The following is a 22419-nucleotide window of genomic DNA, read 5'->3' on the forward strand; positions in this document are numbered from 1 at the left end:
TTTTGTTCCCTAATCTAAAAACTGCGCTCGGAGAGCAGAGACAGAGGAGGCAATCACCTTTGTGAAATATTATTTTGCAGAGAAAAACGCCGAGTACTATTTGGACGGGTTAGAGAGATGGGAGCATCGCTGGGAGAAGTGTGTAGAGTTACAAGGAGACTGTAGAAAAATAAATAAAAAATTTACATCGGTATTTTAACAAAAGGATAGTATTACATAACATATTCTGTTATTGTAATAATTCAATTCCTGGAATGAGGGTTTTTATGACTGTGAAACCCGATTCGAATCTTTATCTCTGTTCCACATCCACTCAACTCCTATGTGCAAGCGAGTGAGAGATGTCGACCATATGAATCCTATAATTTCTATACCCGCTATATCTGATTTTTTGACAAAATGATCTGAGTATGACATCTTGTTCACATTTTTGCGAGCAACAAGAGGAGCCTAAAATTGAGTTTCAAAACCCTCCTTATCACGACCAAAAAACATGTTAAAACTGCGAGTGAGAAACCAAATCCGCTATATCATACAGAAAGTTACTATCAAAACGCGCTATATCAGATTCAACCAATCACAAGCAGTTATTTTGCAAAAATACAATATGGCCGCCGCTCTGACGCCACGCTCGTGTGTCAAAATGATCTACGCGTGTGTTTCTAAACCCGCCATGTCGGCTCAGTTGACTTTCAAAAGCCTCTATATCACGAAGTGAGTATCAAAATCCGCTTTATCCATTTTATTTATCGAAATTACTTAATTATTGCTAGACATATATAGAAAAATAAATGCTTTTCGAAATTTTATTACTCCAATTCATTATATAAAAAAATTGTAATGCAATTACTTATGTACGCTAGAGATGTGACAGTTTTTTGCGGTTTTCTCCAAATCAATGAAAGTTGATATAGCGGGTATAGAAATTACACGACTCATATGTTTGTGTTGAAATATAAGAGAATTTAAAAAGTATAGAATGTAAGACATAGTAAAATGTAAAGAATTTAAAGAAAGAAAAAAGATTATAAATAAGAAGTTATTAAAATTATTTACATATAGCATCAAAGTGAGTATGTATTTCTAGGTAAGCAAATGTAAAAATATGGTAAACTGTTGAAAAGTATGTGCGAGTTACAGTGACATAATATGTGGATATATTATTCTTCAGCATTTTTAAAATATATATTTCAAGTGGTTGGTCCTGGCTCCAGCACTGCACATTCATGAGCAATCTGCCTCCCAGAATTATTACGGGTGAAGTCACCACCAGTCATTGGACTGCACCTCACAGTAGAAATATTTCGGAAACGGACTGCGCCTTGCAAGGATAAAATAATTTTCTTCTATGCTAATGTTTTCCAATTAAACTATGTCTGAAATATCTCGTAAAATTGGCCTATTCACACGTAACTAAGAACATCTCTAAAACCTATGTTTTATGAAATTAAAAATTACATAATATTATACATAGCATATAGCATCCAACTGGCTCGCAAGGCTCTTTGAAATATTGTGTGGTAATCACATAAAAAAATAACATAAATGTTAGCTTTACCTTGTGTGTACGACAGACAGATTATTAATTCTATGAGATTATGAATGGCAGCTAAAATATTGCTCTGTATCTTCCAGGTACCTCTTTGATGGAACAGTTCTCTATACCTGGAACCGACTCAATCCTGACCCAATGGTCCTCTACTCCCTCCGTGATGACAACGGTACCACAAAATTCACCTTGAAGGTTAGTTATCAGATATGTTGAACACTAGACCCCTAATGTCTCAATACCGCAGCTCTCTCTCTCTCAATAAATAAATAGAGAGAGAATGCAAGACTCGGTCATCAGAACGGATTTATTGGACAAGTGTAACTTTAGTAAAAAAATTCAAACTACAGGGTTTTCCAATAAGAGGTGTTATTTTGAATAGCCCGCTATTTCGGTAAATGTTACTTTTGAAGCTGTCATTTTTTGACATTTGACAAGTAGAAACTACGCCATTAATAAAAATGGAATGATACACGCTTCAACAACGCATTGAAATTATTAGAAATCACTTGAGTGAATCAAATGCAAATCATCTTGAGTGATGAGGCCCATTTCCACCTCGGTGGCTTCGTCAACGAGCAAAATTGTCGCATCTGGGGCTCGGAAAACCCAAGAGTTATTGTTGAAAAGCCTCTCTATCCTCAAAGTGTGACTGTTTGGTGCGGTTTATGGTCCGGTGGAGTCATTGGACCTTACTTTTTCGAAAATGAGGCTGGAGCAACAGTTACGGTGAATGGATTGCGCTATCGAGACATGATTAATAATTTTTTATGGCCAGAATTGGATGGTATTAATCTGGACAACGTTTACTTTCAACAAGACGGTGCTACGTGCCACACAAGCAATGAAACCATTGATCTTTTACGATTAAATATCAAAATAACACCTCTTATTAGAAAACCCTGTATTAAACCTGAGCCGTGGATAATTTTGGCATGGCATATACATATACTCGTTACATGTCGGGGTGACACACCATGCTATAATCTTCCTCAGGAAAGGGGGTCAGATTAATTGGGGAACTGCCGTAGAATATCAATTCTTTGTATGGGATCTGTCACTTTGACAGATGACAGCCGCGTAGTTACGGCGCTCCGTAAATTGTTCTGACCCCCTCTCCTGACTATCGGGGCTCATTTAATTTTCAAATATAGGTCATTTGGGAAGGAGCTGGAGGCGGGGGCGATGTGTCAAGCCACTAACGAATGAACTACTAATAAATCACGCCTTTTCTGCATACAGCAAGAGGAATACATGTGCACACCTTCTTTTGTTTGCCTTCTAATCATATCAGAGTATGTGTTGATCTTTCAGTTGGTGGGAGACGTTGCCCCGGGGGAATACACCTACATCCAGGTGTTCAATATCATCATGCGCAAGTGCTACGCCAACATGAATTTACATTTGGTGGGAAGAGACTTTTATGACCCCAAAATGAAGGTAATATTCATTCAAATAATTTAAGTTACAATTTTTACTATAGTAAAACAATACAGAATATCTCTATCTTGTGAGAGGCCAATATTAAGAACAAAAACATTGCTTGAATAGCTTTAGATATGTTTTGTGATCAGACACGAACAGCCAGGTTGTTGCCAACCTTCCTCTACCCACTTTCCTTCCTTTCAGTCTCACAATATTCCTCGAAATCGGGGATTATATCACTGATTATTTTACTGCCATGAAAGATTTTTTTTTTTTTATTTTTTTTTTTTTTATTTTTTTTTTTTATTGAAACATATAAACAAGATTTACAATTTTATAACAATATAAACACAAATATTTCAATCACTCTCCTAATAAAGCAGCTGCTTGTGTTTAGGAGAGGACAACAAAAATATTTTAACATTTGTTTAAATTAAACAAAAAGTATTAGTAATAAAACAAAAAAATAACAATAAAAAAAAGATCGTCTCGTTGATTTAATTTTTCACTAATCTTTGTTATTTAAGTATACATAACATATTCATAATACGTTTGTACCTCCTCACTTTTCAACCCCATGAACTGCCACTGCAAACTATAATAGTGTGTAAATATTTGTAGGTGGAATTGCATGGATCGAAGCTCCAAATATGGCCAGGCTACATCACCACGATCGGCCAATACGAGAACAGTATTCTCATGGTGGCAGAAATAACAAACAAAGTCATCCGAATTGACACAGTTCTGGATGTCATGCACGAGTTCATGAAGACCGCCCCCACCTGGAAAATCAGCTTTGAAGCTGAAGTCGTAGGTAAGAAAAACTGTCAAATTTAATTTCAATCGATTTATATTTTTCCTAGCATTAATAATTCAGGTAACTATGTAAATACTTACCAGGTTGGTAACCGCCCAATCTTTCTGTTTTCTGTGTAGATGTTAGATTTTATATTCTTAATGTTGTTAACTGAGGTAGAAAAAGAGAATGCATTAAATTGAAATTGACTGAATTATAATCAAGATGACCGGGTGGAGAACACTGATTTTGCAAGAAATATCAAATTTATTTTCCCGAGATTTCAAGCAGGTTCTTAAATTCATACACAATACTTAAAATTACTATTTACTCGCTCGATTCCTCCTCCGAATATTATTGATTATTATTATTAGTGATTACCTTACCTAGGCTTCTACAGGTTTTGAAAAGGGGCGCCAATATTTTACTTGCGCCAGGCAGCGTTTGGCTCAGGGCCAGCCCTGGATTACCAAACTTACTGAGAAAGTTTTTTTTTTGTTTTCTAAATATTTCCTTGACCAAAGAAAATTAAAATATGATAACGGGAAAAATTTTAACATTTATCGATACCTACTCCAACAAACTAATGCTATTATTTTAATTGTTAGGTTATATCGCGACAAGCAATAATAGTAACCTTAGCATTTGGTAAATATTTCATATTATTGGTGACTAATCAAAATTCCTGTGATTAATAAGAAATTAATTTGTGTACACAAATTACTTTGATGTACACAAATTACTTTGATGTACACAAATTACTTTGATGTACACAAATTACTCGGATGTACACAAATTACTTTGATGTACACAAATTACTTTGATGATACATAATTAAACATGTGTTTTAATCTTTCAGGCCTCTGGCATATTAACTTTTACATTTCTTAAAGATCCTGTTAGAAAGTTGAAGAATTTGTATGTATTTCTCACATATCAACAAAATCTAAATAAATAGGATATTTCTAAATGTATCTGAAAACTATTAACTGTTTTTGAAAGGTGATGAAATACGCTCACAAATATTATTGTTAGGAATATACATATAATTTTTTAAATATCAAAATTTTGAAATCAAACATAAAAAGATTTTACAATGGCTTACCTTACGTTTTATCGCCGAAACACTGAACTAAAATTACTGATACGGAAAAAAACACATATTTTGTTCGAAAAATGTATTACAAACCAGACGCGGCCCGTGACTGTAATTACCAGCAGTGCATTTCACTTTTAAAATGTACCTAGTCTGTAATTTAGGTGGAGCAAATTAATGAATGGGAACACCTACTGCAATTCATTCTATCTACTAAGTTATATTTGTAAAATAACTGATTAAATAATACAAAAATACAAAATTATCTCGAAAGTAAAGGACACTCAATTCATCGTTGAAAATATAGCGAAACCGTTTGATTTCACCGCGAACGAGTTCCAATGTGTTAATGTTGTTGCGTTAACATTGAACATTAGTTTTTCTAAGCGAATCCATTCCAGGCGCATTGGATTACACATGATCAAAGTGATGCAAAGTTCACTCGCCGTTAAAGCGTTTCGATAATGCACGGAATGGGTTATGTATCTGCACTGCTCTAACACGTAATTTGACGTTAAGAGTGTAATCTGTCTCGCTCATGTCACCGTTTCGGCTACTTCGGGCTGTCTCGATACCGCCCGATGCTGTTTTAGTAGTATGGTAAAAGTTGGTTCTGTGCATATCGGGGTATGCACGACCGCTTGCTCTTGCGCGGGTTTTTTTACTAAAAAATAGCTCAAATAATGACCTGACGGGAATTACGAATTTCTTACATCGATCACTGGGGCACAGATGTCGTTGTAATTTGTTATGTGGAGACTGAAGACAAGCAGTGCAATGCACCAATGCACGTACCAAGGAACCGCCTCTGTTACAAACATTACTGGGACCTCACTTATTTGTCATCTCTAAATAGTATAAAATAAAGTTGCTATCCGCATCTCTCTGTTTTGTGCGATTATTTCTTCTAAGCTACGCAACGGATTTTGATAGAATTTTCACTATAATTTAGAGAATTTCTTCCGGAAGGTTTATATATATAACATATGCATATTATATTTATAGAAAGTAGAGAAAAGTTGATGTTTTGTAATCAAGACGTAAAAAAAATATTTTTGGGCGCTTACATTGCTAACGCTGGCTAAACCTTATGAGATACATTAAAATAATGTACAACGGAATTGCACATCTTGAAAAGGTCTGCAGAAAAGTCCGGGATGGTATATGTCTGTCTCCTAAGGATAGTTCCCAGCAATGCCAGATACAAGTCAGCTAGTTTCATAAAAAAATAATTAGTAAAAAATTTACTAAATTTCATAAATTTTTCTCAAGTTGCGGTCAGAACCTTTGGTTTCATAGAGGTGTACATTTAAAATATTATTCTGTTAAAAAATTGAACAAATTCAGACTGAGACTCTACGGATAATAGCTGTTTGTTCAAAGAACCTTACAAATTAACCTGAGGAGAAATGTTATCGTTCTAGAGCTCATACATTATTTTTGATACAAATCCAAATATTATGTAGGTGACTGATTTGTGTCATTTATCATTTAAATAGTTTCATAATGTATTTAAGTATTTTTCTTTTTTTATGGTACAGGTTGCGTTGTCTTGACTGATTACAATAACAAGACTTATACAATCAATGATATCGCATGGGACCTAATGCCGACTTCTAAATTTAATACCAAAGGCACGGATATCAGCTTCATGGAATACTACAAAGACGTAAGTTTAAATAAATGCAATACAATTTAATACCAAAGGCACGGATATCACCTTCATGGAATATTACAAAGACGTAAGTTTAAATAAATGTAATACAATTTAATACCAAAGGCACGGAATACTACAAAGACGTAAGTTTAAATAAATGCAATACAATTTTTATAAAATCTTTTGAATGGCAAAAGAGGAATTAATAAAATAATGAGTATAAATTTTATTTACACTGGTAGCCCTTATTTCTGCAGAAATGACTTCACGGATAAATTTTTATATCTCCTTATTAGTGTTAGAATTAGAGACCACACACTTGGATAATTAAATTTGCCACAACAATTTTTATAGTACATCTCTAAATAGTATAAAATAAAGTCATTGTCCGTGTCTGTCTGTTTGTGCGCTTAGTTTTCTTCTAAACTACGTAACGGTTTGTGATAGGGTTTTCACTATCATTTAGAGATTTTTTTCCAGAAGGTTTGTATATATAATACATATAAATTATACTTATGGAAAGTAGAGAAAAGTCAATGTTTTGTAATTTGGGCGCTTACATTGCTAACGCTGGCTATACCTTATGAGATACATTAAAGTAATGTACTACGGAAGGTGGGTTAATGTAGGGGCTGTAGGAAGGGATTTATTAATGCAGGTCTTGAAGGGGGCTGGATTATATGAATTAGGAAAAACAGATGCGACAGCTCGATCCACGTACTCCGACTTATACAAAAACGAGTCGAAGAAATGAGCTGTTCTTGTGAAGCCAAAATTAACTCTGAACAGGTGTTTTGCTTGTGTCTGTCGAGTTTCATGCATATGCACCGGGGATGCAATGCGTGACGCTCCGCAGCTTGCTGTATATAGGAGCGCACACACCTTGTAAAGCCGGGAATGTTCCATGGAGTGCTTTCAAGAAGCTTCTAGATGTAATGCGCGCTGTCCATAATGAAAGTCTGGAATGTTCCGCTAAAAATGCTAACTTTAACTAATTCTCTAGGCACCTTCGGTTAAATAGAGATAAGCTTTAAAAAGGATTAACGTCATACGAACGTTACGCATAAATGCAAACACTACAAAAAAATGAGTACTTGCTTGTGAAATGAAATACCACGATTTAGATGTTTCTTTGATTTTGTTTGGAACACGAAATCACTGAACACAAAACCATTAACACTCAAAATAATAAAATACGAAAGATAACAAATTATTATGAGCAATATTATTTTTACTGGAGAATAATAAAATACGAAAGATAACAAATTTTTATAAGCAATATTATTTTTACTAAGGAGATATATTCAATTTGTATGGATATTTCAAGTGACTAATTATTGCTTATAATAATTTGTTATTCTTTGTGCTTTGCATAAAAAACCTTTGTTTTATAAACATTAGATTATCATTAAAAAAATTATAAAATTTGACAAGTCAAAATATTTCACCAACAAATGTAGATGTATATGTCCCGAAGCCATCTAGTGGGAAATTTGGCACTAACAAAGACTTTCCTACAAAGTTAAGTTGGTTGTTTACAGGTGAAAAAAATATAATAAGCAGTAATTGTTGATTGAAGTACTAGAACATATTGAATTATTTATCGTGTTGGAAATAAGCTCAGCCGCCTCAGAGCACCTGACCGGACATCGGTAGGTGCTGGTTCAATTCCCGTCAGCGTAATTTATTTTTACTCGAGAGATATTTTCAATTTGTATGGATATTTCAAGCGACTAATTATTGCTTATAAAAATAAAATACGAAAGACATCTCGAGCAATCTCTCGTTAAAACGAACTGCAAGTGAATGATGCCTGTGTGAAATATTATTTTATATTACTATATTACACTGTGTTTGATTTTACACTGCATTTTAACGATTTCAATATTCTTTTTTTAATGGAATTTGTTGAGCACGGCGAAACACAACGTAACATTACGTTTACCATAATATAAATAAATTATTGGGCATCTTGTATTGAGTCTTAGTTTTGTGTTTGAACAAACATAAAAGTTTTTTTATTTCCAGTATACTAAGCTGGGAATTATAGTAGTCTTTTGACAAGTCTTTCATAAGATAAACATAAACATTTGGTACATCTGTTACAAGATATCGCTAGATAAAGGTTCAAATTAATTTTAAGCTTCAGCTTTGCCCGTTGTACGAGACAATATACCGTCCGTACAATAACTGTAGATACGAAGGTAGCTGGGTACACTTGTCAGCGTTTTCAGTCTTGGTAGATGTTGCAGAGGTTTGTGGTGGAGTTTGTGATGTTTTGAATATCCACAAAAACAAACGATAAATAATAAACGAACGTGCTCAAAAAAATTTTTTTGTTTAGACAACGACGGAAGATTTATGGACAGACAGGCCTGGAGTAAACAGATTCCCACGGGAAAGGAGAGACCGGAGGGACAGTCGAGTTTTGAACTTGGGTGCATTGACAGCCCCGAGGAATGGATACAAATCAGAAGTGTTGTTTGAAATTACAGTTAATTATTGAATTCAAATGGTATTAGAGAATATTGCGGAATATTGAATTAAGGTGAAAGATTATTGATCCGGTGTTTGTGTGAAGTGAAAGTGGTTCGACTCAGTGGGAAAACAATTAATAATAATGACAATAATAATAATTGGATAATTTGTAGAGCGCCGTTTTGTAAAAACCCACCTCAGGGGCGCCAGGTGTTGTGCAATCGCGATTGTGTTATAAAGTTGTGTTGATTTAAACGTGATTTCGTATACAGTTCGAACTAGATTGCTTGTCTTAAAAACATGAAAATAATAAAAATAATGATTGCGTTTTTAAAATAGAGTGAATGTACTTAAAGGCAGGAAGTGTTTAATCGGGCTAAGTTATTGATTTGGCGAGATGGCATTCTATCCACGGAGACCGAAAACCAGAGAATCAAATAGATTATTAACTGTGGGTTCGAATCTTAACAGATTAGGGAGGTACAATTTTATTTACAGGAATATTTAATTACCCTTTTATAAGCGTAGGGAGGAGGTCGAAAATTAAAGTGATTTAGCTATATAGTGTAACCAGGTAAGCTTCACGCTGAGAATGAGAGGTGCCTAACTGGGTGAGTTTTTTATATTATTTATTAAATTTCAGAGGACCTTTTTAAAAGACGGATACAACCGAGGTACAGGAACTAAGTTTACGACACCTGCCGCCCAAATAATGTTATCATTAACAGGGATGTGCTAGGCGAACCGTCAATCAGCTGTGAGCGAGGGACGAGTCAACGACCTTTTCATATATAGGCCGAGAGGCGCGGAGTACAGTCAGTCAAAGGGGAAGTTTTGCTAGCGTATGCCGTCCCAAATTGAAAGCGATCGGATGCAACCAGACGGAACGAAATGAAAACTTTTCTTCTGTTATTTGACTTTCTAATTTAATACTTTTCATCTATTATTTGACTTTCTAAGTTACGAATTGGGGTGCACAAAAACAAATCTAAAGTCGAAAGAGGGAGATGGTAATCTCCGAAATAAAACTACCAACCGAACAACTTTTCTCAACAGGTATCTTTCGAGAGGTAGGCAGCCTCTTTAAATTAAATGCAAAAAATCAAACCAATTATCCGTTTATACCTTACCTGAGAGGATAGGTATTCAGTAGAAGTTACCCATACCTAATACACGAGGATGCTAGTAACCTCATAAAATAAATACTGGAACCAAATATTAAAATACAGACAGTCCTCATCCCAAATTTGGCATTTCGAGTAGACCTTACATATATCTCACATGATAATTGGCTGAATGGGTAGGCACACAACCTATCGTTAATAAGCAGGCAAAATGTCGACAAGATCGTCGTGTGTTACCTATGTATTGACCTAGAAAGGGATGTAAATCCCCGACGGCGTGGGAGTTACAACGTTTTCTGGAGGTGGCACGTAACTTAGGACCTTGCGTGTCACATTTTCGCGACTAAATTCGTGACAAGGGATGTCATGGTTTTCCCCTTCTACACTCAGTAAAGTAGATTTTCCTGGAGGTGTTTGAGATTGGGGCAATTCTGAAATTGGTGATGAGACCTGGTTTTCTTTATTCTGGCGTGAAGGTTGCCGATTTGGAACAAGGGGAGACCCGGCCGGTTGTGATATCCAGACACGCAGATATCGATCGCCTTGCTCAAATTATCATCCATCAGTTTTGTTTGGTAAGAGGAGGAGTCAATCTTAGCTTGAAAAAAATTCATTTCCTTTCCTCTCCTTCCCCTCCCAAAATATATACATGGATGGCGCCGACAACTAACACCATAAACTTATCGTATGTATATCACATATATAAAATCTAACACTTTATTATATTCACATTACCCTACGATAGGTAGAATCGAGTAGCTAGTGGGGGGGGGGGAGCAGGCGACTTAGAAGATAAGGTTTATAAAATGGTTTTGAAACACAGCGGTAATGGATTCAACTCACTCTATCTCAAAAGAACCAAGGGATACCACACATACATAAATAACTAGGTTTCTAAACCGAGAAACAAAAACCCAACACAACGTTCGGTGAAGCCTTTTTATACTGAACCGTCACGTGAAATGAGTACGTTCAAGGTCGTACGTCACGTAGACAAACTAGGATGTACACTCTTGAAGGGGTGTGTAATAAAGAAAAGACGGCAGGGAGGACCTTCCCTCCCCGGATATATATATATAACCAAAGCCTTATGGAAAAGTTACCTACGGGACTTAAGGAAAATTATCGTAGAAAGAAGAGAAGGAATAATTTGAAGTAGAAAGGGCAGATCATTACAAGTTTAAAGCCACGATCAGAGAGGAATTTATTTCCAGATCTGAGCTGACGAAAAGAATTTATTACTGGCAAAAACTGAATTTAATACTGAATAAAAACATTTGAAAATATTTCTTGAGACTTTGGAGACTTGGAGATGGTTTTTCAGGAGAGAGGATTCCCTTTCAGAGGTAGTTGTTGAACTGACTTTGTATGGAATTCGATTCTCTATTTATAGAACGTTTTCAAATCGAGCCCTCTCGGAAGAGTTCTATCCTCTTTAGTGAGGAGTAAAATGGTTAGGTATTTTTCCTCTCTGCAATTATCTTGTTGAGAGGAAAGTTATATTTTAATATGATACCTTTAACCAAGTCAGTTCTATCTACCAAAACCATCTCCCCCAGTCTCGTTTATTTATTTTATAATAAATTATACAAATTTTCATATTGGGTTTGAAGTTAAATATCTTTGGTTTGAACATTTCCCAAAGAGTAACAAACATATTTAAGTATAATTTTTTATGTCATTATATTAGAATATAATCATTTCTTGATGTTGATATTTATTCCGTGGTTGAATCTTCTATCATTTTCCTGTAAATTGAGTTTGATGTTATCACAAATAGTCGCATTGAATTTCGTTATCATTCTTTGATAAGAATCTCAATGGGATATGCTGTGCTGTGATTGGTCGAAAGTTCGGCGGCCATCATGGAATTCCATCCGGGTAGTATGGAGGGGGGTCCACGTAAATACTGGGTCGCTTCCTTAGCGGGGGTCGTTTCATGGGTTGCTCCGAGTGAGGTGGTGGATGGTTATTTTTAGATGTGTTTCAGGTTCTGATATTATATTGCTATGTAATTATCTTGATTAATCACATATAGCACATCATTTGATTGAGTAATTATGATGTAAAGATTTCCAATTGTGTCGGCGACACGGTATCAAGCGGTTTCGGGGTTTGAGTGTTCTTGCGATTTTTGCGTAAATATGAATTTTCTTGAAAAATTCTGGATGTCTGGATACGTATGATACACCCGTTCTGTCGAAATATCGTAAGACTAATTTTATATCAAGTATGCTGGCATGTGGCAGCGAAAGCTCAGAATCTATCAATCACATATATGTGCACATGGCAGCTAAAGGGTTAAAGGGAGCTTAACATAGGTTACTATAATATATATAAATTGTAGCTCTTTCTAAATAATTGTTTTTTTGGCAGAAATATAACATAAGAATCTTCGATCCGAAACAACCTTTGCTGGTCGTGAAGGCCAAGGCGCGGGACATCCGCGCTGGCATGGCGGCCTTCATCTACCTGGTGCCGGAGCTGTGCCGCATGACGGGCCTGAATAGAACCATGCGGGCGAACCAGGGTCTCATGCGTGAGCTGTCCAAGTACACCTGCCTCGCCCCCAGTCAGCGAGTGGAAAAACTACTCCAGTTCAACGCGCGCTTGAATAATACAAGTCAAGTCGTTACAGTAGGTACTCTCTTATGGTTCCACTACAAAACAGAACATTGAAGAGAACAAAAACAAAACATAACCTTTTAATTTTATTCTGTTTCGTCAACTTTCTGTTTTTTCCGACTACTCTTTCTTTTATACCTACTTCTGCTGAAAACACATTTTTTAATAATTCCTGGGTTATGAATTGACATTTCTTGAATTTTTATTTAATATTTTAATTTACTTGAATTTTCTGTAGTCTTGAAATTTGATGCGAAATATTATGTGTAAAATAAAATAGTTTTACCTACCAATAAAATTTATACATATTATGTACCTAACCTCATTTAAAACCTTTATTGAGAGAAGCATTCTCAAATTCCCTTTCGCGTGGCACTTTCCCGCTCTTTTTCAGCACCTTGTGTTGGTCAAGTGGTCACCAGATGCTACACAATTCAAAGGCATTCTTCTTCATTAGTTCTCACCAGGCAGTGATTGCCTAGGTTTTAAATGAGGTTAGGTACATAATATAAGTTTTATTGGTAGGTAAAACTATTTTATTATGTAGCCTGAACCGTCATTTAAAACCTTTATTGAGATCTATTTGTTATCGACTGGTGACCACTAACGCTAATGATACTATTATAATACGTCAAAAAACTGGAATACCTACTCACGTGTTACAGTGGGTGGAATAGGGAGGCTACAGACAATGCCCTATTTACCTCTAGGGGAGTGTTAACTTCCCTTCTGTAGAATTTGGCAAAGGTGTCCCGGCTCCTCCAGTTCCCTCGAGCCAGGATGTCATCCAGTCTAAAATTATCCAGCCAGTTAAGTGACGCCACTGCTGCCCGTACACTTCCCGGGGCAGCTGTGATCTTAGCTTCTTCTAGAATTGTTTTGACCCAACGGGCGATGACTGTTCTTGAAGCTGCCTTAACTGTTCCCGATGTAGTGATGAAGAGTTCTGTTAAATTCTGCTTTGTTTCCCTCCATTCTTTGGAGGTTTCAATCAGTTTTTTAATCCAGTATGCTGGGTCTATATTTGGCTGATTTCCGTTTCTCAACCTCCAACCTGACTGTTGGTATGTAGCAGAGTCTGTTTTGGATCCGAAAACTGGCCATAACGAGACCCCTTCCTCATTTATGGATAGTTTGTCTGGCGAACACTGTAACAAGGTCAGGTCATGCACTCTTCGTCCCGAAGCTAACAAAAGTAAAGTCGCTGCCCTTCTCGAGACTTCAAAGAGACTCAACTTTTTGGGTGGGTTGGCTTCTAACCAGGTCAACACCATTCTGGGATCCCAGATAGGAGGCTTAGACAGTTTAGGATGCCTTAATGCTGCGGCTTTGAGAACTTGTCTGACTAGAGGGTGTGAGCTTAGGTTTCCTTCTTCAGGGCTACTGAAAGTTGTTACTACCGATTTATGGAGTCGAATTGTGCTGGGAGAGAAATTGTCTTCTAAACTAAGATCTGTTAAAAATCTTGCCAGGTTACTTCCTGTAGGGACATTCGGGTTTACCCCGTGATTTAATGCCCACTTTTGCCACCTAAGCCATGCTGGTTTATATGTTTTAAGTGTGGATTCTCTCCAACCTGACTTCTTTCTGTTTGTCCGACCAATCTGTTAATGACTGACTCCACCCCGGCACTTCCACACCTCCAAAATAAAATCCTCTACTTGTGGAGGAGGTTTCAAGGTTCTGGTGTCTATCAGCACTTCTGTCAGGTTCATTATGGTGAAAGGAGGGCTCGTCGCTCGACTTTTCAAGTCTGGTCTCCAGAATACTTTCTTCCATCTCGGGGCTACAATCAGGCACACCTCAACCGGCCCTTGGCCCGGTTGAGGTGTGCGAGAACTCTCGGCATGAGGCACGGAGGGGGGAACACCCAAGCTAGAGTAAAATCCCACTCTCGAGTCCAAGCGTTGACAAAACTTGCCTCTTTGTCGAATGCATTTAGGGACACATAATCTTCTACAATGTGAACTGTCTCCGATGCAAACAGGTCTATAGTTGGTCTCCCCCATTTTGCAAAAATCAATTTTGTTGCTGCTGGTAAAAGATGCCACTCCGGAGGTTCGCGTTTTCTGGAGAGTTGATCTGCCACCTCGTTGAACCTTCCTGGTAGGTAGTGGGCAGACAGTGAAATGCGATACGTGTCTGTCATCTGAAGGACTTGACGAGTCGCTTCGAGCAATGTCTTGGATCGTGTGCCGCCTTCGTTACGAAGGTACGCGACCACCGATTTGTTGTCTGACTGGATCAGGAGACCCGAGTCTGACAGCTCTGGCCCGTGAGGAGTAAGTGCTGCCAGCACGGCGAGCATTTCCTTGACATTGCTGTGGAGAGGTTGCTGTGTTTGGGACCAAGCTCCACTCAATCTGAGGTCGTCTAGCTGCGCTCCCCATCCCCAGTCCGAGGCGTCGGTCGTGAGGGTGTGACGAATCACTGCTTGATGCATTGGTGACCACGTCTGCAGGGACCTGCTCCACCATCTCAGCTCCTCTATCGCTGTTCGAGGAATGGGATGGAGTCGTCTCGGTTTGAATGCAGGCAGCTTGCGACTGGCACACTGTAACATGAGAAGGTTAAGCCTGCCTCTATGAATGGCGAAACTAGCAAAATGGAGGGTACCCAAGAGGCTCTGGGCCTGCTCAAGTGACCACCTTCCTAGATTAATGTATTGTTTCAGTAAATTTGTTATTTTCCCTATTTTAGTTTGCGGGAGGCCTTTTAAGTCGTCCCTTGAATTCCATGAAATTCCTAAATATTCAATTTTCTGAACTGGACACAGAGTGGATTTACTGAATTGTATTATCCACCCAAGAGTTTGTAACATTGAAATAGTTTCGAATGTATGCATTTTCAATATATTTTCATTTTGATGTACTATCAAAAAATCATCTAAGTAAACAATTATTCTGAGACCTTTGTCTCTTAATTTTTGCGCTATCCAATTGGTAAGTGAAGCAAAAACCTTTGGAGCTGAGGCTAGTCCAAAAGGCAAACATGTCATTTGAAGCAGTTCTCCATTAAAAATCAGTCTCAAAAAACGGAGATGATTCTCATGAATTGGAAGATGAAAGTAGGCTTGAGAAAGGTCCACTTTAACCATCCAGTCGCCTGGTTGAATAAATGTTGCAACCTTATTAACATTAATCAGTCTGAATTTGCTAATAGCTAAGAAATTGTTCAAACGACGAAGGTTGAAAACCGGCCTAAATGACCCGTCTTGCTTCGGAATGAGAAACATCCGTGACAGAAAGGAAGGCGATATTGAAGCTGATTCCAATATCTTTTCCTTTTTCATTTTGTCTATTTGTCGTGTCATTTCTTCTGTGATTTGGGTTTTATAAGTTGAGCTTACCGTGTCTGCCACTATACTTAGAGGGGGTTTCTGCCGAAAGGGTAGCTTGTACCCTCGCAACATGGTTAGCAGTGTTGGTGGTGCTTCTAATTCTTCCCATTTGCTTATAATGTGCTGTAATTGCCCCCCCTGAAACGCCTTCCCCGGATAGTCATAGCCTATCCTTGTTGCCAAAATTCCTCTTGCATCTTGATTAGTTCGCCCTCCGCGGGGGGCTTTGTTGTCTCGGAAGGGCTTGTTGTCCCGAAACGTCCTGCTTTCCCGAAAGGGCCTGCTCTCACGAAAAGGCTTCCTCACTGGCACTTTCTTGGGCATCTGCGAGCTGGTTGATGGCTGAGGGTCGAAGCTCGAATGTGGGAAGCATTTATCAAGTCCTCCCATCCGCTGAATCTGGGATTCTAGCTTCATTGGTTCAAAAAGATAACCCGCTGCTGGAGGAATATTTTTGACTGCCTCCCGTACGTAGCGGCTCTTTATCTCGTTAAGGATTGCGTCCCTACGATGCTGGATCGCATTTGCTCTCCTTCCACAGACCATCTGCAGGACATCTTTGGTCACTGTCTGATATTGTGTATCCGGGGCAAATAGCGACTCCACTTTCTTGAAGAGGGAACCTGCTGACAATTCCTTGCCTTCCTCTGCACTCCAGTTTACCAGTTCCTGAAGAGATTTCTTGAGGCACTCATTTTGCTGCAACAGGGCATGGCTTAGTGACCCGCAAAATTTGTCAAGTGACCCCGCGTATTGCTCTGCCTTATTCAAATGCAGAAACTCTCCATTAACCTCCAACTGGTTGAACATGGGGTTGGCCAGGTATTTCCTTACGACATCCCCATACCTTACTTCGTTCCATTCAGGCGAACCGAAGTGTTGTAAATCTTCGATCTTCTTTACGCGGTTTGCGTCAGCCTTAGGAACTGTAGGTTCCTTACACGTGGTTTCCGCCATCGATAGGTTTAATTCCTTGAATTCATGATTAGGATTTACTAATCCCATCCCTAGCGAAGATGGTAAATTTCTCTCCACGTGCATCTCTTAATCTTCCGATGATGCGTCCTCGTCGGAATCCAAGTTTCTCCTATCTTCGTATGTTTTAGACGCCATAAAATCCTGAATAAACGAGCTAATGTGCTCCACTTGAGCCGTGAGTTTATCAATGCGATCTTTTTTCGTAGATTTCGTAGATTTCGACAACTTTCGTTTCGGCTCATTTTGTTTTGGCAAAATAATTTTGTTCACTTCTTCTACCGTCATCTCTACCGAATCGGATGATGACATCTCGGATCCACTCATTGTTAATTGGAAAAGAAACCAAAACACAAAACACAAGGTACACAAAACACAATGTAAATAAACAAACAACACAAAATGGCCGACGAACTTTTCCATCGTGTTCACCACGTGTTTTATCCGTTTTTAAACAGTTAAAAATTGTTTCTGTTTTAAAAAATACTTCGAACAGTCTCGCTCTTATAATATAATGTATTATTTTGAAATAATTATACACTTAAAATAATTATATACGGGAAAAATCGTTATAAATTCGGAGCTACTTCGCAACGACAACGCCAGCGACTGAATTTAAAACGCTAATGATGAAGAATGCCGTAAACAAAAGTCGCAAAGGTGGCGCTTTACTTTTGTGTAGCATCTGGTGACCACTTGACCAACACAAGGTGCTGAAAAAGAGCGGGAAGGGCCACACGAAAGGGAATTTGAGAATGCTTCTCTCAATAAAGGTTTTAAATGACGGTTCAGGCTACATAATAAGTAAGTTTTTCCATGAAATGGACTAAACTTACTTATTGAGAATCCAATACATTGGACCTTGATTAATATCCGTGCGACAATTATTCAGATAATTTGTTGTGTGAATCAGCATTCATGAGTTGTTAGTTGTAATTTTACTGTGGGTTATGCATTTGCAGGTACTATAATTTTTTCCATATTATTTCGTTAACAGTTTCCATTCTTATTTTTAAGTTCTACCTCCCTTGGCTGCATATATTTATATTTTGGAAAAGTCTTCAGTTATTTCTGGCTATTTTCAGGATTTAAAAGAATGGGATATGGGGGTTGGCAAAAATCTTGTGACAATAACGGGCAGAGAGTTACCGACGGAAACAATTCTTCAGGGCCCCAGCGGGTCTTACAAATACGCCGCGGGAATTAGCACCGAAGGATGGACCAAGGAGTTAAGGACTCGCAGCATGCTCAGCTGTGTAAAGTTGACGCGGTGGGCGGTAATAGTGCCCCAGCGGATGCGGAAAGAAATGGACGCATTTAAAGCTATCATTTTGCGTAGTGGGGCACGCATGGGTTTCATGCTGCCGCAGCCCATTGTTGTAGAAATACCCTCTGATCAAATACCCATCTATGTTGAGAAACTGGAACAGGTCATTGCTCAGCTTAACCCCGCCATTATAGTCTGCGCTGTGACCAACGACAGACCTGATAGATATGCCGCTATAAAGAAGAAATGTTACGTGGACCGTGCAGTACCCACTCAAGTGGTTACGGCCCGATCTCTAGCCCACAAGAGTGCCGAATCCATAGCCACGAAGATCGCCATTCAAATTAACTGCAAGGTGGGTGGGGCCCCCTGGAGTCTCCCCATGCCGCTATCCAACCTTATGGTAGTAGGGTATGATGTTTGCCACGATGGAAGCAATAAAAGCAAGAGCTTCGGTTCTATGGTAGCTTCTCTGGACAAGGGCATCACGCGTTTCTTTAGCACTGTCTCCCCGCACGTTAACGGCGAAGAACTGTCTAATGAATTTAGCTTGAATATGAAAAAAGCACTGCGAAGATATAAGGAAGTAAATGGAACCCTCCCAGAGCACATTATCATTTATAGGGACGGTGTAGGAGAAGGACAAATACCTCACGTGTACAATCATGAGGTAGGATTATTTATTTATCTTCCGTCGTTTTTTTATGTAAAACGCATGAATATGTTGCATAATTGAGGTACAGGTAAAATGAGGTTTAATGACGAAATTCTTGCATTCATGAATGTATGGTCATATTTTCGTCTTGGCAGTATAGACGAAGATCTGCAGAGCCACCCCAAAAAGCTTGCATTCATGAATGTATGGTCATACATTCGTCTTGGCAGTATAGATGAAGATCTGTAGAACTACCTCAAAAAGCTTGCATTCATGAATGTATGGTCATACATTCGTCTTGGCAGTATAGATGAAGATCTGTAGAACTACCTCAAAAAGCTTGCATTCATGAATGTATGGTCATACATTCGTCTTGACAGTATAGATGAAGATCTGCAGAGCCACCCCAAAAAGCTTGCATTCATGAATGTATGGTCATACATTCGTCTTGGCAGTATAGATGAAGATCTGCAGAGCCACCCCAAAAAGCTTGCATTCATGAATGTATGGTCATACATTCGTCTTGGCAGTATAGATGAAGATCTGTAGAACTACCTCAAAAAGCTTGCATTCATGAATGTATGGTCATACATTCGTCTTGGCAGTATAGATGAAGATCTGTAGAACTACCTCAAAAAGCTTGCATTCATGAATGTATGGTCATACATTCGTCTTGACAGTATAGATGAAGATCTGTAGAACTACCTCAAAAAGCTTGCATTCATGAATGTATGGTTATACATTCGTCTTGGCAGTATAGATGAAGATCTGTAGAACTACCTAAAAAGCTTGCATTCATGAATGTATGGTCATACATTCGTCTTGGCAGTATAGATGAAGATCTGTAGAACTACCTACCTCAAAAAGCTTGCATTCATGAATGTATGGTCATACATTCGTCTTGGCAGTATAGATGAAGATCTGTAGAACTACCTACCTCAAAAAGCTTGCATTCATGAATGTATGGTCATACATTCGTCTTGGCAGTATAGATGAAGATCTGTAGAACTACCTACCTCAAAAAGCTTGCATTCATGAATGTATGGTCATACATTCGTCTTGGCAGTATAGATGAAGATCTGTAGAACTACCTACCTCAAAAAGCTTGCATTCATGAATGTATGGTCATACATTCGTCTTGGCAGTATAGATGAAGATCTGTAGAACTACCTACCTCAAAAAGCTTGCATTCATGAATGTATGGTCATACATTCGTCTTGGCAGTATAGATGAAGATCTGTAGAACTACCTACCTCAAAAAGCTTGCATTCATGAATGTATGGTCATACATTCGTCTTGGCAGTATAGATGAAGATCTGTAGAACTACCTACCTCAAAAAGCTTGCATTCATGAATGTATGGTCATACATTCGTCTTGGCAGTATAGATGAAGATCTGTAGAACTACCTACCTCAAAAAGCTTGCATTCATGAATGTATGGTCATACATTCGTCTTGGCAGTATAGATGAAGATCTGTAGATCGACCCCAAAAAGTGGAAGAACCCACCTTCAGGGAGAGGGGCATTGTTTACCTACTATATTTTTACTTCTTACTGAATCGAATTAGACCAGTCCCAAGTCGATAGAATCAATATTGGGTGAGATAAGACAAGTTTTTAGTAAAGAAGTGTAAAAAGGAAATAAAATAACAAAGGAACCCCTTGGATAGATGTTTCTTCACTTTGTTTTGGGTGGACTGTGCAGATTTTCATTTATTCTGCCAAAATGAATGTTATACCAAAGTTTCATTAATGCACGAATTTTGTCATTTATTTTGTGCATTTTGATGCTATTTACGTAATATTGTTATTGAGAGACTGCCTTAACCCATGTAATACGTCTATAAATAGCATATCGTAGAATATGTAAATTAACTGAAGACCAGATATGTAAGTGATTTAGCATTGGTGTTACTTTAGAAATGGGTGAACCATTTTTTTTTATATGGCATTCTATACACGGTGTCCGGAAACTCGTAGTACAAGCGGGAAACTGGAGAATCTACACCACATGGGGAACCCAAAAAAACATAAAGTTTTTTGATTTGAGCATTTTCAAAAAAAAAAAAAAAAAAACCAAAAAAAAATATTTTTCGGCTATTTTAGGGTTAAAGTTTTTTCTGGTGTTTAGGGTTGAATAACAGATGTTTTAACCCTGCAGAGCAGAAATATTTTATGATTACACCGGGTTAAATGAAGGGTGATTTCAAAATAATGCTTCAAATCCGAGTTTCTTCATTTGTTTTACTTTCAAATAGTTTTAATTAGTTGGGTACTTTGATCTTCAGTAATAATTTATAAGAATTTGATTAAAAAAAAAAAAAACAAAAAAAAAAAATCAACTTCAAACTCGATTTACTCGATAACGAAAGCTCAAATAAAAAAAAAATATACTACAAAATCGACTCCAAATGTGATGTAGATTCACCAGTTTCCCGCTTGTACTACGAGTTTCCGGACACCCTGTATATATATTTTTTGTGTCACCAGGTGGAGGTAATAAAGGATGCCCTGGCTCAAATTTACAATGGGGCTAGAATCAAAATGGGTTTCATTATAGTTTCCAAAAGACTCAATACACGTTTCATCTTAGCGGACACGCGTTGCAACCCGCAGCCAGGAACTGTCATCGATGATGTCGTAACGAACCCCGAGCGGTAACTATTCACAAATACATACTAAACTTCTTCCCCCTTTTTCAATTCCTAGCACAAGCAACATCTTCTGCTTATAATGATGGTAGAGAGAGATTTTGAAATATTGCTAGGCTATGTATATATTGACTATAAAGAGTACAAATAAAAAGCGGGAGTCCAGAATACTATGGAATTCATTAGAATGGTTCACCTATCTAACCCTATTGAAATAGTTTTGCTTTAAGTTAGATTTTTATCTGATTTTTTTATTCAATTTAGCCGAAAAACACATCAACTCAAAAGCTCGAAAATTTTGCAAAAAAATTCGAACTCAGGTGTCATGGAATTTCCACGGCTTTTGTACTTGATATCTCTAGGCAAACGCAACTATATTAAGCTTGCAATATCATTTTCATCATTAGCAATGACACTTTGTAAATGCCATTTTACTGGAACTTGAGATACAGAATAATTTTTAAAACATTCGTTGTCTCGATAGCTCATGATTATATATATATATATATAAGGTTGATGTAATTACCTCTTATCTCATGTGCTTCTTTATAATTTTTTATGATTATTATATATGTTACAATATTTTCTATTAAACACTGCGGGCGGGAAGGGTTGTTCTACCTTTTACGCCGGTCGTACATGAACGGCGGAAATGAATTGCTGTCCAATAATTTCATATAACCATTTTATATCAATCTCTTTGTAAGGGTTACAACAATATGTACATGTATTTAAAATGTGATCAAGCCTTCCCCATTTTCTAATTCTTATCTTTTGTGTG

At 37.7% G+C, this 22419-nt stretch overlaps 1 protein-coding gene across 1 annotated transcript in view; it reads left to right on the plus strand.

Annotated features, from left to right (window-relative positions):
• Positions 1 to 22419, plus strand: part of LOC149420530 (piwi-like protein Siwi) — a 69669-nt gene that overhangs the window by 44853 nt on the left and 2397 nt on the right. Inside the window, exons 6-12 of the mRNA XM_089636766.1 lie at positions 1636 to 1744; positions 2864 to 2989; positions 3596 to 3788; positions 6408 to 6535; positions 12502 to 12762; positions 18151 to 19002; positions 21478 to 21644. Coding sequence (XP_089492892.1) covers positions 1636 to 1744; positions 2864 to 2989; positions 3596 to 3788; positions 6408 to 6535; positions 12502 to 12762; positions 18151 to 19002; positions 21478 to 21644 — 1836 coding nt within the window. The remainder of the gene's footprint in view (positions 1 to 1635; positions 1745 to 2863; positions 2990 to 3595; positions 3789 to 6407; positions 6536 to 12501; positions 12763 to 18150; positions 19003 to 21477; positions 21645 to 22419) is intronic.

This window comes from Hesperophylax consimilis, chromosome 10 (genome assembly GCF_061612785.1).
Source record: "Hesperophylax consimilis isolate HC1 chromosome 10, BYU_Hcon_1.0, whole genome shotgun sequence".
Taxonomy (NCBI): Eukaryota; Metazoa; Arthropoda; class Insecta; order Trichoptera; family Limnephilidae; genus Hesperophylax; species Hesperophylax consimilis.